Source organism: Elephantulus edwardii, unplaced genomic scaffold, assembly GCF_000299155.1.
Source record: "Elephantulus edwardii isolate Elephantulus edwardi_28Jun2011 unplaced genomic scaffold, EleEdw1.0 scaffold00044, whole genome shotgun sequence".
Lineage (NCBI taxonomy): Eukaryota > Metazoa > Chordata > Mammalia > Macroscelidea > Macroscelididae > Elephantulus > Elephantulus edwardii.
The window spans coordinates 2,956,745-2,975,510 of NW_006399794.1; the positions used below are offsets into that span (position 1 = coordinate 2,956,745).

The following is an 18,766-nucleotide window of genomic DNA, read 5'->3' on the forward strand; positions in this document are numbered from 1 at the left end:
GAACGAGTTCTGTCCTTTTGATTTTCTGACCTCTAAAAAATTAGTCCTTGAAAATTCTATGGAATACAGTTCCACACTGACAACCATGCAGTCACCCTTGTCTGAATCAACTCTATGACAACTAGTTTAGTGTTTTAATTTGGTTTCTGTAAATTCTGTAATAAAAGAAATAGAGTGTACCAGTGAGGCACAGAATAGGTTTCACACCCAGCCTTGATGAAAGAAGGTTTCCAAATTGAAAAATAATCTGAGGCCCTAAAGAAAGAGAATCTTAGTCAGGTAAAGAGGGGTCAGGCAGCATGGAGAGGAATTCTCACAACAGGAATAGCATGACAAACGCAGGAGCAAGATGGGGCAGAGCCGTTATGACACCACAGCTCCTTCATCCTCCAAAGAGCTAATATTATGCACCTGCCTGGAGTAGTTTGAAGATTAGATGTGATAACACATAGAATGTGCTTTCTCTGGTACCTGGCACATAGCTGTATTTATAAAGCCAATTCCCCAAATGGCTCTCGGAAAGGTTACAACAGTAATAATAGCAGCTAACAATTATTGCTCATTTGCTATTTGCCAGTGCCTGCACTAAGCACTTGTAAGTATTGTTTCTCTTAATCCTCATCACAGCTCTGTGAGGTCGGCACTGTGATTATCCCTATTTTAGAAAGAAGAGAACAGACAGAAAAAGGAATTAGGTAACTTTGTCTAAGACCACAGCTGGAGCCAGAATTCCACCCTGGCCTGTCTCATCCACTTCAACAGGCCACCTGCTTAATGGGTGAGGGGTGATGTAGAGACAGGGGCCACTTATCAAAAAGCACAGACCCCTTCCCCCACAAACAAGGCTTAGAAATCCACGTGAAAGGTGAGTCTGGCATCAGAACCCTCTGGCAATAACAGCTGGTCTCACTGGCTTCCGATGTGACACCCACCCGTGCCCCCTGCCCTCAGCAGAAGTCCAGAGAGTGTTTCCATAAGCTTCTCCCACACCAGCAAGTCAAGCAGTAGGTTTACAGAGGAGGCATTACAGCGTAGATCCTTCTGGGACTCCTGCCTGGGGCCAGTGCCATAGAATCTCTATGAATTTAGAATTAATCTGCTTTCACCCCATAGAGGAAAACAAGTTCAGGACAGAGGACTTTGTTCTTTGTCCCCTGTTGAGAGCAGGATATGCACAGAACACGTGCATGTCTCTGGTTATCTGTTCCCTTTCATGCCCCATAATTGAGTTCATTCCACTCCTGCGATAAACTTCAGAATTAAAAATTCAACCATGTCTTATGACTTTCTCGCAGGTAGACACCCCAACTGTAGTCCACTGGCCCTTGTCTCCTCTGTTCCCCAACTCATATCCTGACAAAGGGTTTTGATTGCTAAGGAGAAAAACATTTCCTCCAGCTTGATTTGAAGAAGGTAAAAGGTAGCCACCAAGGCTTTACTCTGGGTGCAGGAATTTACGAATGCCTTCCAGCTGGGAGACCACAGGAGCCACAGTCAGGGCTGACTATTCACTCTTGTCTGTCTGCCTCCAGCTTCATCTCTCCTTGATCACAACGATTTGCATATATCTCAGTAGATCTTCCCCTCCACCATAAGTGATTTCACAATTCAAGAAAGCTCCACCCATTGACTGCAGACTCCTTCTCTCATTTAAATGCCTAAGACAGTATTAAAGAATGGTGAGGTGGTCAGGGAGCTCTCGTGGCCTAGTGGCAAGAAGCTGCACTGCAATCCCAGAGTACATGGTTCAAATCTACCAGATGCTCTCCTGGAGGAGGGGCAATCTCCTCCGGTACCTGTCAGATCCAATTAGATGGTAAGCACACAAAAAGTAATAAAATAATTTAAAATAGAAATAATGAGTTTATCAAACTCGAGAGAGAGAGGATGGAGGGGTGGCATGATGTGAAAATTAATAACTCGGCATTAACTGTGGATGGGGGCTTAATCCCCCTGTGATGAGGATGGGGGCAGCTGGTCTGTGCAGCTGACTGGTGAGGAGGGCCATATGGACAATAGGCTGCCCTTTCCAAGGGTTAAGAAGAAATTTAAGCCAGAAGGGCAAGTGTGATATTAACATTCTTACCTAGAATGTTCTATTCATTGCCAAGTCTATGAGGCAATAGGCACATAAGGGAAAGTAAAGGAATATTTTTCTCTTATTCTTCTATCCGACCTCCCATTCAGGACACCTTTTGCTGCTAATGGCCACCTCACTGCTGAATTTCCAGGAAGCAGGGAGAACCTGGTGTCCTAGACCTGAAAATCACTTATATGTTACATGCTCTGCCCCAGTCCCTAGAGACAAGTCCTATTTCCAGGGTCCAATAAAGGCCGTTGTGCTACCTCTGTGGAAAGGTTTAAGAGCCCGGCACCATGGAGTGTGTGTGTGTGTGTGTGTGTGTGTGTGTGTGTGTGTGTGTGTGTGTGTCTTTTGTTTTTACCTTGTTTCTGCTCTCAAAACAGGGCTTGCTATTTAACTAGATGCATACGGAGTCCTTCCACAGAAAAGTGGTCTTCCCTCAGCTCCTTAAGTCAAGGCAAAAGCTGGTGCTCATTGCTTTCTATAAGATTTAAGGCACTTTGGGTTTATTATAGATATAGAGCTTGTCCAGGGAAATTCTTGTTTCTCCTGACTTAATGCATTTGCTTTCTGTTTCTTTTTCTTTGGTGCATCATTTCTCCTTTGGTGTTCAGCTGCAGAATTCTCTGAAGACTGATTTGTGTCTTGATCAGGGACCAGACACTGAGAATGTTCCCATCATGTACATCTGCCACGGAATGACGCCACAGGTGAGTCCTCTGAGATAGCCCATGTCAGACTGTGCGCACAGGTGGGGGAAGGATGACTGGACTCTGGTATGGCCACTCTGGGTTCAAAAGCTAAGAAACTGTTCACTAGCAAGTGTCCTCAGAAATAAATGGGATGATCTTGCTTGCCTACTTGGAAGAAAGCTAGGGAAGGAGATGCTAGGACGGAGTGGGACAGAAGGAGAGAATTTCTAAAGATAAATCCTTGAAAAGGTTACAGGTAGATGACCACCTTGCTTCTGGCAGCTGTATCCTAATGAGAGGAATCCAGTGGTCCCCAAGCACCTCGGTAGCTCAAAACACCCTCAGTATATGTTTCAGGAACCTAAGGCTCTGTCCTTTACTTTCATGGCCAAATTTATAGCTTTGGGACTCCTTTCCAGTTCTTAGTACTTTCTCTCATTGGAAAATGAAAGGAAATAAGAATTCCATAGTCTATGTCTCAGATACCCAAAGAGTATGCCAAGACACAGTAAGAGAAATAGTCTATTCAACTAAGCACAGGGAACAACTCTTCATGTCAAATACCATAGACTGACATGTTCTGAAAATTGATAGTTTACTACTTTTAACTCCAAAACTACACAGTGATACAAGTATATATTTAGTATCTCAATGTAGTATTTCCAAGTGTTATTACCTGCAGATAAGCAGAGAACATGATGATATTTGTGTTGTCTGTGTAAGAATTCTAAGACTTCCACGTGATTGTCCATTATATGTACACCTCATCTTTTTGTGGACTGAGCTTCTGTGATACCAATTGCGGTTCAACAAATTATACCATATTGATTCATTCTTCAGAATTACACTACTATGTCATTTAATTGGAGACTATTTTCATGAAAACAATTTTATTGAATCATCACATACTTACAGAAAACACACAAATTACAACCATACAGCCTAATGAATTTTCGCAGAGGAAGCTCACGCATATAACTAGCACTCAGAGAATAAAACATAATTGCCTAATTTTTTATTGTGATTTAAGCGAACGTTTACAGAGCATATTGGCTTTCCATTCAATCATTCTACACATTTTACCTTATAAGACTAATTATAATGTTATAATACCCACGAGGTCTGATCATCTCCTTATTATATATGGCCTTTCCCTTCACCCTATTAATAAGGCTCTATTATTACGTTTATCAATTTTTACTGCCCTCTCCCTCCTTCCTCATCCCTGGTAACTATAGATGAATGATTTGATCTGTTTGTAACCCTTTCTTTAGCATTCTATAAGAGAAGTCTTATATAACATTTATAGTTTTGTGGGGGAACCTATTGAACTGAACATAAGGCCCTCTAGATTTCATCCACGTGATGCAGTGTTTTTCGAGTTCTTTATCATTTATTCATGCAGCATAGTACTTGTGTTGAACTTTATATAAGTAGCATCATGTGTGTCCACTCACTCGAGTTTTTTATTTCTCTTTTGCGTTGTTTTTCTTTTCATTACTAAGTGGGATTTTATTTCCTTAATATAACCATAACTCATCTCTTTTATCATTAATGACATCTGTATTGTTGACACCTGCTGGGAACATCTTTGCCCCTTTCTTTTGGTGCATATATGCAGTCATTTCTGCTGGATACACATGTTGGGGTAGAATTGCTAAGTCAATTATTAGCTTTAATAAACACGACTAAATAGCTTCCCAAAGCAGTTGCATCAATTTGCACTCCCACCAGCAGTATCTTAGAAGTCTGATTGTTCCACATCCTTATCAACACTTGATATTATTGTTTGTCTTTTTAATTATAGCCATCATGAAGCATGACAGGTTAGTGGTATTATATTTTCGTTTTCACTTGCATTAAATTGCATTCATTTGCATTTCTCTGATAACCAATGCTATTGGGCATCTGGATTTTCAACGCAAAATATGTACAAGTTTTCTTGAATGTGGACTTGGTCAGTTCAAGACCTTTGATCTTTTTTTGTAAATTTCCTCTCTGCCTTAATACTTCTGATCAAGGAAATGTTGAGTGAATTTGCTTTTAATAGATCAAAATAGGATTACACAGGGTTGATTGCTTATCTGGGCACTAGAATTTGGAGAGGTCCCTAACTTACTCACCCTCAAAACCAAAAGAACCCTACAACTGCATCTTACTGGATTAGTTCCTAGTTGCCCTCTTCCATCATCAGCCTTGTGGCTAAGGTATCAGTCAGTACCTAGATATTAAGAGATTTGAGACCAGCCTTCAGTCCAGATACATTTTCCACAATAAGGAAGTGGGGTTTTGGCAGGACTTTGTTGAGCTTGTCCTGTCCAGTGAACTAGGAGATGCAGGGGAGTCAGTCATCCTGACGTTCTACATCCATGACACCCCCAAGCCATGGCTAGAGTTCATCCATCCACAAGGAATGGATGAGAAAGTGAGGAGGCAGGGTTTCTAGCTGAAAATACTTTCCAAAAAGTATCTGCCAGCTCTCAAGTCTTCATTGGCTCATGGGCAGGATAGAAAAGGAAGTATCTATCTCGGGAGGTATGCATCTGGAATGCCCTTTATCAGAAAAGGTAGTGAATGGCTTAATTGTTTCCATGTGTCTTTAATCTTCACATTTCTTTCCCTGCCTCAGAAAAATAAACTATGGTACATGTGAAGGGAATGCTTAACCTACAATTCTATGACTTTCATTCACTAATTGTTGTTGATTGGTGTTGAGTTGAGCTTTATGCACAGCAACCCTACGAACAAAAGGCCTGAAAACTTCCTATAACTATCGTCATTTATCAAAGTTCATAGAGTTCCCAGAGGCATGTTGTTTAGGAAGTGGATGCCACTCCTGCTTCAAGGATTCATTAATTATTTAAAAGAATATCAGATAACATCTGTCTACTGTGTGTCAGACATGTCTTGATCCTAGAGGACAGTTAGGAATTGGATAGAAGTCTCTGCCCTCGTGAAGTTTATATTCCATAACTGGAGACAATTCTTTTTTCTTAATACTCAAACCTTCACCTCAGCCAGGCATGGATTCTTCCTCTTAAGAAGTGTGGCTATGTGTGAGCTTCATTCCAGGGATTTTAGGACTAGGAAGGAGACCAGTATTTTGACTTCTAGTTTCTCTTCCTGCAGTTTATTCATTCACTTATTTAGCAAACCTTGGAGAGGGACATCATGCTCAGAAGGGTGGAGAGACAATGCAGGAGAGGAATACCCCAGATGAGATGGATTGAGTGACCGGGGCGATGGGAGTAGGTGTGTTGAAATCAGTGAGACTGGCTCAGGACAGGGCAGGGTTCAGAGCTGCTGTCCACAGGGTCACTATGAGCCACAGGTGACTCAATGACACATAACAACAACAATTTATCAAACACTTGACACACTGCCTTTCACAGAGTTCAGCTTTTGGAAAGTGTCGTTTTCCTTACAGACTGTATTTAGTCTAGAGATCACTCACCTCACTGATTCACTCATTGTTATCTAGTCAGAACTGACTCATAGCTGACCTGCTATTGAGTTTCCAGGCTATAAATCACACAAAAGAAAATTGTCCCTGTTTCTCCTGAGTTGCCACTGGTAGATTTGAACTTCCAGAGAGGTGCAGCCTTTGCATTAGCATTGCATCTCCTTCAGACTGTGGCACTTACAACATGGTCTAGTCTGTATCATTATCTATTGCGTCAACGGTGGCTTGGGCTACAGAGACTGGGCGCACATCTATACTCAAACCCTTTGAGATCTTTTTCTCAAATGCCATTCATAATGTCCACTGTGAGAGAGTTGATAGTAGCGGGTCTCAGAGAAGGCCTTGCTTAGGAGAAAGCATAGTGGAACTAATCAAATTAGTAAGGTGAAGCAACTGAGAAGCATGCTAATTGGTTAATGAGTAAACGTAACCATTTTATTTAAATTAGCAGCAAATTTCAAGCAATCCTCAAAATAACTGAGAATATTAGCCCTAATTAGTGTAACAGCCCAGAAAATATCTTCTGATGGCAAAAATACAATAATGGAGCTCCCCACGGGCTCTGTTTATCCAAACCGTCACCCATGCACTCACTCATTTGCTCATTCACCAACCTTGTATGAAATATTGTTCTATGCCAAGAACTCAGAGAGGCAAAGGTGGCATTGTTCAGGTCCCCGACCTAGAGGAGTCCCAGTGTAAAGAAGGAGGAGAGACTAGCATAATGAGAGTCCATATGATGAAACCTTGCTACCTACTGCCCCCAAGCACTTCCTCGTTAGCTCTGGAGATGAAAGGGGACAAGACAGAATCTGACGGCTTCTCTCATTCTCTCTGCCTAAATCTTCTAGATGGTAAAAGACACAAGTGAGGGGAGAAAAAGGCTTCTCCTATGAGAAGGTAGATTCTTGATGATAGGAAAAGAGATGAAAGGAATACTTTGATTCCTTCCAAAGTTCCTGAAATATGGAGACTGGCACATTTATGCTTCAAGATGTGCTGTTTGACTTATGGTATAAAGATTGGAGCTGAGTTAGAAGTGGACTGTTTTAACCTGGAGATTAAATCCATATTGGAGCAGTTAAGTGTTTAACAGAATAAAACGGTCTGGAATTGTAGGGCTTTTTTGCCTTTGATTTTGGCAATTTACTTAAAATTCTTAGTTAACTGTACATACACACACATGCATGTACCTATTTCCCAGTTTCCTTGTGTGGTAATCATTCTCTGGTGGTCTCTCATTTGCTCCCAGGTCCATAATGAAGTCATCCCCCCTGCCCTGGCTTCGCAGACTGGTAGCAGGGAGCATGAAGGACTTCTCATATGTTTTTGTCTCCAGATCTCAGAGATAATTGCAAAAATGTTTACTTTGTGGGCCAAGAATTTCATTTTCCAGCCACTTCTCAGTGACCTTTGGCAGATTTCTCCATTTCTTTATTATTTCATCTATAAATAAATAAAAATGCCAAGCACTGGCTGACTGTGTTTTTAAAAAAACCAACAAACAAAACAGCCTTCCTTCAGTCTTGAGTTTATTTCCTCTCTCTAATGTCATTAGAATGTGCCCTCTACCACTTCCTTGCAGTGTGGTGCATGGCACCAGGCACCAGCTGACATGAGTTCACACAGGGTCCTGACAGGTAATGGTTCTGAAGTTTGGACTGGTCTCCTCCAGGTCTGCATTATTCAGAAACTGGCCCAGACAGCATTGTTTAATATTGGTTTGGATCTTTTTATTTACTGGCTGCCAAGCTGTAGTCTCATACAATTCCAGAGGCTACTGTTCACATAAGACACAGAGAGAGTGGAGCCTACAGTGTTTTGCTTTCCACACACATATAACCTTGTGGCATGTTAGCTTTTACAGTGCTAGGTAGAGGTTTGAGAAGAACAGCATTTTTCACTTGAAAGAAGAAAGGCAGTGAGCAAGGCACAATATAGTAGGAAGAACATGAACTTGGAGTCAGATAAGACTAAGGTCTACTTCCAGCTGTGCTCACAGCACTTGTCTGATTTGGTCAAGCGACTTAATCCTGCTGACCCTCAGCTATGGTGTAATCTCTGAAATCAAGACAGCAATGGGCACATCCTTGAATTATTGTGAGAGTTTATGACAACACCTATTCCAGTTTCTAGAACATAATGGCAGATGTTATGTCCTACTGAGAGCAAACTCTCCAAGGGCCAAGAAGGGAGGCATTTGAGGTTGGGAAGAGGAAGGCTGATTTCTCCCTGGAAATCCCTGGGCTGCAGTTGCTCCCTTCACCTTTGTAGCTCTTTGAGCCACCCATGGCAGTCCCGTGCCTAACGTGACCTGCCTGAATCCCAGGACCAGGAGCAGGTAGCCCTTTAAAAAGTCTTTACCTTTTACCTGAGAGCTGGGGTTTACCAAGTTCTAGAAACTCATTCACAATGACACAACTGGTCTTTGACATGATTATTGACCATTACAAGTGCAAGCACTGCATTGTAATGTTTCCATGTGACCCTTCTGGAAGAGGGACCAGGAGACCTCAGTGTACTGTAGACCAAGGTCTCTCAATCTCCACACTACTGACCTTTTAGATCATATGGGAGAAGTCTGCCCTATGAATTTTAGGATGTTTAAAGCATCTCTGACCTCTACCTATTAAATATAGGTAGCAATAATGCCCCCTAGCTGTGGCAACCAGAAATGTCCCCATAAGTTGCCAAATGTTGCCTGTAGGGAGAGTGGGGTAGATTGTCCAATTTTAGAATTATTGATGTAGGGCTTTATGAGTCTCACTGTGAACCAAAAAGTCAACAGTTCAAATCCACCAATAGCTTTGTAGGAAAAATGTAGGCAGTCTTCTCCCATAAAGATGGCCTTTGAAAATTGATGGAGGGTCACTATGAGTCAGAAACCAACTCAATGGCAGTGAGTCTGAATATGAGAGAACAGGGAAAGGGTAGAGGCCACTGGTTATGAAGCAAATCAATGTGGACTCTTAGCCCATGGCTGGGGAAATCAAATGTGAGTCAGTACGTGCATGAGACAGCTCAGAAGAGAATTCAGGACTAAGGCACGCTTGAGGCAGAGCCTCTAAGCTGGCTTTATTGTTGAGCTGGCCTCCTGACTCAGAGTCCTAGAGATCTCTTCTGTCTGAATAAATCTCTTTTCAGCAGTAGTTGCCTCCTCCCGCTTCTCCCTTTCTTTTTCTCTGTGTTGCCCTAGAATGCTGCTGGCACCTATTTCTTATTCTTTAATCACTGACTCAAAAGCCCCCTCCTCCATGAAGCCCACCCTACACTGCAGCCAGCTGCTCCCTCCTCAGGGCTACCTACTCCCTGGCTGTCCTTAGAGCTCAGCACCAAGGTTGCTTTTGTGTTCCCACCTGACTGGCATTCTTGCCTTGCTCCTATCTGTGTCTGTTATTCAGACGAAGAATAACAGATTAACCCAGCCTGCTGTCTCACTCCTTCTTCGCAGCCTTAGAGAAAGGAAAAGAATGGAACTGGGCCGATCCCTTCAAAGCTGACAGACTATCAATCCTAGCCCTGTCAACTATTAGCTGTGTGACCTGAGACAGATCCTTCATTTCTCCTCACTTTAAATGTATATTACTGAAAACACTGCTTGGTTCAGAGTCAGTACTGCTTAACTACAGAAGGAGAATTGATGCCTTTGAGCTGTGGTGCTGGAGAACAGTACTGAATATACCACGGTCTGATAGAAGAACAAACAGGTTCATTCTAGAGAGGGTGAGACCGGGCTGCTCATTGGAGGCAAGGATTCTGAAGCTTCATCTGCCATACTTTGGACATGTCGTAAGGCGGGTGCCAGTCCTTAGAGAGGAACGTCATACTTGGGAGGGTGGAGGGACAGTTGCAAGTAAGGAAGACCCTTGATAAGATGGATTGATTCAGTGGCTGGGGTACTGATGGTAGGTGTGTCAGAAACAGTAAGATTGGCGCAGGATAGAGCAGGATTTAGGGCTAGTATACATAGGGGTGCTATGAGTCACAGGCAACTTGGCAGCACATAACAATAACAACAACATAGGCAAACATTAACAATTACATTATTTTTTATGTTGTTCTTATCTGCTGTCAAGTTGACTCCACCTCATGCACATGGTTCTCTTACTATCCTTCTGATATTGTGGATGAGACCATTGTGATTCATAGGGTTTCCATTCACTGGGAAGCATATGGCCAGGCCTTTCTTCCTAGTCTATTTTGTCTGGACATCCCTCCAAAATCTGTTGAGCATCATAGCAACACTCAAGCTTCCACTGAATGTGTCTATGATAAAGTTGCATTGGAAGGAATCAAACCTGAGTCTCTTACATACCAAAAAGCAAATCCATTTTGATTGAGTTGATCCTGGCTTTCAATCACCCCCCCACCAAGGACAAAGTAGAACTGTTCCTTAGGATTTCCAAGACTGTAAATATTTTCAGAAGCAGATTGATTAATATTTCTCCCTCAGAGTAACTCGTGGATTTGAACCTCTGACCTTTTTGGCTAACAGCCCAGTGCTTAATAGATCTCCAGCAAGGGAGGTAAAAATTCTACCTTGGAATTGCCATTGCCCTAACTATGTGTTGTTCTATGATAGGAAGCTCTGGTGGCTCAGTGGTTCAGAATTGCATTGCAACCCAAAAGCATGCATTCCCAGCTACTCCATGAAAGAAAGAAGGGCAGTGTCCTCCTATGTAATTTACTGCCTCTAAAACCCACTGGCAGGTCAGCTAGGAGTCAGCTCCAGCTCCACAACACATACGTATGCTGTGCTACCAGAGGCCAGTCTCCATCTGGATGAAGTGAGCTCTGAAGTGATATCCCATCCTGAACTAGGGACAAATCATGTTTCCATCTCTCCTTCGGAACTGGGGCGGAGCTGGTGGTGGCCTGAGGTATCTATCTGTTCAGCTTGGAGCACAGGAGCTGAGGTGGGAACAGAGGGCATCACGAGGCACATGGTTGTTGATGCTGCTGTGATAACCGTCTCTTCACACCACCATGTAGTGGTGAACTTTGGCTGCTCCTGGAGCTTGGATGCTAAAAAAAGAGCATCCTTGATTTCTTATTCCTTCCACATTATATGTTCTTCACTTCATGTCCAAACTCCACAATTAGGAGTTGTAAACAGTGAGTTTTGTATGAGTTTTATTAAACTCCTACAGACTGGGAACAAACAGTCATTAGTGGCACCACAGTGGGCCAGCATTTAGGAAAATGTTCAGGCTCATCAGCCAGAGAGAGGCAGCTCTCCTGCCCCCCACCCGCTCAGTGGCTCACCTGCCACATACCTCCTCCCATCCCAGACCATCAGAGACCAGCAGAGGAGCCTTAGTTATGCTCATTATCAACTTTAATCACAAAAGGACATATGACAAGTACAGTTGCAAGTTGTTTTATATGTAGCATTTCTTAGATTATGTGCATAGTAACAGCAAAATTGTTTTATAAAATCTTTCTGCATTGACTTTACATTATTAATTATAGCAGCATTATAAACTGAGTGAAGCTTTTCACTTTTGTCCTTCAATTATCACTTCATTCTCAACAAAGGTATTGCTATAAGTTTACAAGTATTAGCTTGCACAACATTGTAGTTAAAACACGAGTATACTTGCTGGGATCAGCAACTATGAAAACACCAGTAGCAAGAAAAAGTGCTTACAGCACTTGCAGACAGAATCACATGATTCAAAGAATCACTGTAATTGGGTAATAATGACAGCCCTGATCTGAGAGTATTAGATGATTCAAATAGTAATTACCATCGAGTTTCAGCTTTACATGAATATTGATACATGTAAGCTAAGCTTACGTGTTTTTATTACTGTAACTAACTACAGAGATACTTTTGCCAAGAATAATAAGTTTCTGCTAGAATTTTACAGACAGTAAAATGTCATCGCTACGACGCTGTCACCCAGTGTGATCCATACCCCCTGCGTTCACAGTGACATCACTTCATGCACCATCCTTAAGGATCTTTGTATCCCAGGCCCCTCTGCTCACCAGAGTCAAAGGTGCTGAATTTACATCTGACTTCGCTCTGTGCTCTAAAAAGTCACTTCCCCTCAAGTCACCATGAGTTGGACCTTGTTTGATGGCAGGTAACTACAGTCAAGTTATGATGTAGGAGAATATTATCTCTTTTTTAGACCAAATATTTTCTTTGTATAATTACTTGTGGATAAGAAGGATATATCTTGAAAGATAGAACTTCCTCTGCTGGAACTGCAGCAAGATCATAGTCATCTGCCTTGACAATGAGCCAGTAGCTATGAGTGTAGGCCGGACATGAGCAGGACGGCACCTCTTCCACCAAGGCCTTTCCCACCACCAGGTCAGTAACTGGTGGGCCTTCCCATTTGATCCAATCTCCAGGCATCTTATCCAAACTTCCAGGAATTCTTATGTCAGGACTGAGTCTGATACTTCTTCCTCCAGCCTTCTGGGCGTTACTACCCTATATATGAATTGTATCCAAGAGATCCCAGGATAAGAATAATGTGTCAGTGATGTTTTATAAGTTGTAAGCATTAAGCTTTTCATCTCAGAGAAAAAACCAATCCTGGATGGGACAGGTGTAATGTCCCCCTTACAGATACTTCCTCTTTCATCCAATATAGATGCCTTTATGCCTCTTGTACAAAGTGTAGACTCCAGGAAGTTGGCTACACCCTTTGCTACTTCTTGTGGCTGTTTCTTAGCAGGGCGTCAATGGCATTTTGAGTGTTGCCGTTCTCAGCTGTACAAGCCTGTCCTATTCAGTGCGAGATGTGTAACCTCCCTGGGCCTTGATTACCACTTGTGTCTACAAAATATTCCCATACATCTCCCAAGGTCTCCTGCAGGAGGTTGCACTATCTCTAATCAAGAACTTCTGACAAAAAGGCTCTGGAGTGTGAGAATGACTGGTAGAATTCAGTGGGGGATGTCTGAAAAGCCTTTAGACCAGGAGCAGCTTAAGAGCATGCTTGTCTATTTCAAGACAGTTCCTGAGAAGATGTGTTCAGAATCTATCATGGGCATAAGTGGATTCTTATATTTAATTTTCCAAACTAACTCTATTGTCACCACATTGCCTTTTGTCCCAGAAGCTTTTTCTAAGATCTATTCATCGCTGCACGATAGTTCTGCCAGGGAAGAGCTCGAGTGGAGTCCACGAGGTCAGCACCGCGTTAATATCCTGGGAATTTTAGCAGAGCTGGGCCCGCTAAATCAAATACCATAACCGTTTTATTTTTCTATTACTCAAAAATACCTTATTAAATGCAGGAACACATGTGGGAGTAGAGGTTGACTTGGGTGAAGGATACACTTAAAAAAGAAAATTCCTCAACTTTTTAAAAACAAAGTTTCTGGTCTTAATTCTTGCAGAATCAGACTGAAGAGTAGTTTTATATATCCCCAGGATCTTTAGCATCCTTGGAATATACCAGGATGCTCACAAATTGCCCAATTTTATTTGCCTAGAACATTGTAGATGCTTAACAAGTATATATTGAATGTAGGAATGGAAAATTAACAAAAATCTTATGAGTGATGTTAAAAAATGGACTGAGTCAATGTTTTACTTTCTAACTCCTTTTGGACTTTAAGTGGTGCTAAGATTCACTGTGTACCTACCCAGAGCACCTGAGGATAACTGATGCCGAAAGAACCTTTCATCTTCCTTGACGTTTAAAAAGATATGATAGCAAAAGAGCTCCGACTACAGAGTGAGGGAGTGGAGGCAGCAGAGGAGTTTGCTACAAAGAGGTGGAAAGAAAGGAGCTAAATATTAGAAGGGAAGTGTTGTTGTTGTTGTTGTTGTCGTAGATGACTCATAGCAACCCTATGAACAAAAGGCCTGAGCACTGTTCGTACATAGAGTTTCCGGAGGCAAGCCATTTTGGAAGTGGATGCCGCTCCTGCTTCCAGGCTTGTTTTAGTCGGAAAGCTCCAGCAAACACTGCCCACCATGGGTACTCATGCTAAAAGGTACATATTCTGATTTGGTGGCTGTTCCTATTTAGAAAATCAATAAGGGGGTTTTGATACTGAGGATAAGACAGCTGTAAAGAAAACTTGATAGTTAGGGAAAGGGAGGGTAATCAAGAATACCAATGTTCATAGAAGCATTATTCACCATCAAAAGAACAACAGCCCAGATGTCCAACCACAAACAAATGGATTGAGAAATTATGGTACATTCACACAATGGAATACTATGCAGCATGTAGGAGTAATGATTTTGTAAATTATTACCTAACTTAGGAGGGACTGGAGAGCATTATATACTGAGTGAACTTACTCAGTCCCACAAAGACAAATAGTGTATAAAACCATTATTATAGAATGAGTATAAGGATCTAAGGTGTGGGGGGGAAGCAGAGGGATGAAAATGTGCAGAGAGGGGGATTAATCATGGAATTCTACAATTTGATGGTTGGGTGTGGTGAGGGAAATTGGAAGAATCTGTTCTGGAAAGCAATGTATTTGAATTTTGTAAATAAACTAGTATAATAGTAATAATTAAAAAAAGGAATACACAACCTTGAAAGAAAGGGAAGTAAGAACAAGAAAGAATGAGGTATAAGGCCCAGGTGGTGGATGGCCTTGCACTGCACGAAAAGAACTTCAGCTTCTGCCACTGAGGCCTGAATGGCTAGAAGACGGTTCAACAGGAACACGTTCATAGGCTGTCTTCTGCAAGTGACTCTTGAGATGCAGTTTGGTAGAATTAATACCTAAGCATACAACTGAAGGGAAGTGGCAAGGACCCTGACCAGACACCCAAAGAAGGAATGCTTAGTGGCTTGAACTTTGAGGACTTGGTGGAAGTTGGAGACAAGGAATTTGTGGCATGTCTAATCTTTCCAGTTCCATTCCTTTTTTTCTGGCAGTACTCAGAGTCAAGGACTCTTCTTCCCTGAGATGAGAGGCTAAAGATGCAAAGGTAAACTTTGCAGGTTTGTTGAAAGCAGAAATAAGGGAGTAAAGGACTTGAAAGTGCTGGCAAGGGAGTGGTTTAAGGAATGTGGGTGTAGCCTTTCTAGGAATGTGGAGAGGCCAGAATGGAATAGAAATAAGAGAGGCAAGAGCTAAGATCATAGTTCTAAAGGTTGATAAACAGGAGTTTGGGGAGTAAAAAGAGCAAGAAATCAAGATTAATAAGAAGTTAAATAGGGTAGAAGCATGGAAATGGAGGATAAGGCTCTGTCTCCATCACATTCATCCACTCCAGGAGCCTACATAGCTTTCTGGCTAGGATCAGATGGGTCTTGTGGAACCTTTGCTCTGTCAGGGAAAGGAATCCAGTTCCTTTGCCCAGATGCCAAGGGGGAAAGACGGCTGGATCACTGTGACCTAGAGAGGTGAAGGAAGACTTCCAGAGGAAGAGCTGTACCTGGGTCCTAAGGAAGAATAGGATGTGTGGTAGCAAAAGAAAAGCAGGAAGAACACCTCAGGAATGAGACCACAATGGAAAGGCATAGAACTGGAATCCTTCTCTCCTAAAAAGCAGAAGAGTGTTGTTTCTTACAGATAAGCTTTGGAAGCAGATAACTTGAATTCAGATCTCAACATACCTAAAGTATATGGAACAAAGCTTCAAAATCCTTGCCTCCAAGGAACAAACTGGTTATACTCTCTCCAGGACAGACCTATTTGTTCTCTTGACCATCCATGGTATGTTCAATACTCTTCTCCAGCACCATGACTCAAAGGCATTGATTCTTCTTCTGTCATCCTTAGTCACTGTCCAGCTCTCTCTGATGCATAACATGCAATTAATAAGTCTATGACCTGGATCAGGTGTATGTCAATCTCCAAACTAACATCACTGCTCTTTAGCACTCTGGAGAGATCATTGACAACAGATTTTCCAAAGGCAACTCATCCTTTGATTTCCTTACTGCCGGTACTAAGGATGTTGATTGTAGATCCAAGCAAGATGAAATCATTATCATGATACTGCCTCTTAGCCCAGTAGTGAGGATCTGTAGCAGTGGGAAATAACTTCTTATAATGATTTATTTTGTTTCTCTCAATCTTGAGAGAGAAAAAGAAAAGTCATTTGCTGAACATCACTTTGAACTATAGACCTTATAAACATACCTATGAAAATAAGATGCTTGTGTGATTTAGGTTTTACTACATGGAAAATTGTTCCAAAATTTAATGGCTTGAAACACATCCTTTTAGTTTAAGATTGTTGCTGTTGTTGTTAAGTGGTATTGAGTCGAGGACAACTCATAATGACCCTATGAACAAAAGACCTCAACCCTGTTCTATAACTATTGTTGTTTCTCTCCTTTCATAGAGTTTCCCGAAGCATGTTGTTTAGGAAGTAGATGCCACTCCTGCTTCCAAGCCTGTCTCAATCTGAGAGCTCTACCAAACACGGTCCATAATAGCATTTGACACACCAGTGGCACAGTGTTCAGCATCACAGAAACCCCAAGTTACTTTGGTACAGCTAATTAACAGACCAGTGTTGCGGCACTTAAAAAAAAATTCATTCAAAACACCATTAACACCAGGCCCAAGGATCCAACCCATTTTAAATACAAAGCCTTGTCCTAGCTGACTCTAAACAAGAGGCTTCCAGCTCATTGTTAGCTAAACCTACAAATCCAGTCAGCTCACACACAGTTATGAATGGAAGGAAAAAACAACCAAACATTCCACACTCGGCTCTTACCAAAACAAGGAAACTCACCTTCCAGAATCCAACTGCTTCACACATGAGCCTCCAAACTGGAGACTTAGGGGCCCAACTGCCTTTTAAATATAAGGCCTACCTACCAGATCCTAGTTGACTCTAAACAAGATGCTTCCAGCCCACAGCTCATTGTTGCCTAAACCCAGCAAATCCAATCAGCTCACACACAGTTGTTTAAGATTAAGCATCAGCAATTTGAAATAAGATTAGCCGGTCATTTCTTCTGGTCTCAGCCAACTTATTCAGGCTTCTGAGAGGGTCAACTGCTGGTGACCACTTCTGGAAATTGACTGACTCTTGGTTGGGGTGAGAGGGCTACTGAGGCACATGTTTCATCTTCTAGTAGGCTAGCCCAGGCTTCTTCACATGACAGTAGTAGCAGGGATTTCTAGGAGCAGCATGAGTAGTCATGAGCAAATCTACATTTCTACTTGCATCACATTTCCAACATAGATTTCAAGTAAGTCACACGGCCAACCCTACAGTCAAGGAAGAGGTCAAGGAATAGACTATTGATGGAAAGAGCTGCAAAATCACATTGCAAAATGGTCTGGACACAGGATGGGTAAAATCTGTGTCTATAATGTGTCATGATGTCCTATCATGTCCACTTTGTAGTATTTCATGCATTTATTCATTCATTCTTTGAAAATTATGTATTGAGCTTTAGGGGCATGGTCAACTGGGAACTGTACTGCTGACCCAAAGGTCACTTGTCTCTAGCAGTTCAAATCTACCGGTGGCTCTGAGGGAGGAGATGAGCAGTCTCTTCCCATTAAGATTTATAGTCTCAAAAACCTGAATGAAGGGTCACTATGGGTCCAGCTGGACTTCACAGGAGAGAATTAAACATCTTATGGTGCAGTAAGAAAATGAACTCTTAAAAGAACAGCCTTGGCTACCTAACACCTTCTCTGGCAGAGTGCAATCCATCTGGCATTTACTACCTGAAGCCTGTACCACCCAATAAGGACATGAACTGGAGCGTTTTCTCCCATTAAAGAAAGTTGTATTTTCTCCCAGGAAAAAGAAAGATGAAGATCATGCCAAAGCATAGTGCTTTGTGTTTGCACTTTAAACTCAGGAGCCATGATTTCATATACCTGAACTCTATTTTCTCTGGGTTAACAATTGTCCAGGCTTTCAAATTGGTTTATACTTAGACAACCCCCTCCACCACCTCCTGCTGATAATTTGCCTTTCCACTGAAGATATTTTGAATCAGAATTTACATTTTAACAAGATTTCCAGGTGATTTTTATAGATCCTTGTAAGAATCTCTCAAGGAGCTGGTTAAAATGTAGTTTCTGATTCAGTATCTCTGAGGTAGAAAGGCAAATTCTCAACTGGAAGTTGAAATGAAATAAACCAGTATGAAACCTGTTTCTCCTTAATGTTATCTTAAATGCAAGTTTTATTAGTATGCTCTTTTCCATGTCTTCCTGAACCCTGATATTAATGTCTAGATTACACACACACACACACACACACACACACTCTCTCACACACTCTCTCTCTCTCTCCACCTCTTGTATGGAGAACAGGGGTAGATTCTTATGTACTAATCCGTAGTGGACCAGAAACCATTCAGGTTAGTTTCTGATTAAGTAATTTCAAGTAAACCCATGTATACGTTATTTATTGGTTAATCCAACACTGGCTGGGATCATTCTAAACTCTTTGTAATTCAATGAAGGATAACTGTTGTTGTGTACCAGAAACAGATTAAGCCTCATCAGTTCTGATGCGGATTAAGTAAGGATTTGACTTGACAGGGACTGTGCCCTGAAGGCAAATAAGGAGAACTCTTCTGGGAGAAAGAACCTTGTTCTAGGAGG

At 41.9% G+C, this 18,766-nt stretch overlaps 1 protein-coding gene across 1 annotated transcript in view; it reads left to right on the forward strand.

The window, feature by feature from the left end:
- GALNT18 (UDP-N-acetyl-alpha-D-galactosamine:polypeptide N-acetylgalactosaminyltransferase 18) overlaps positions 1-18,766 on the forward strand; it is a 481,364-nt gene that overhangs the window by 421,773 nt on the left and 40,825 nt on the right. Inside the window, exon 9 of the mRNA XM_006885591.1 lies at positions 2,698-2,793. Within this exon, the coding sequence (XP_006885653.1) occupies positions 2,698-2,793 (96 nt within the window). The remainder of the gene's footprint in view (positions 1-2,697; positions 2,794-18,766) is intronic.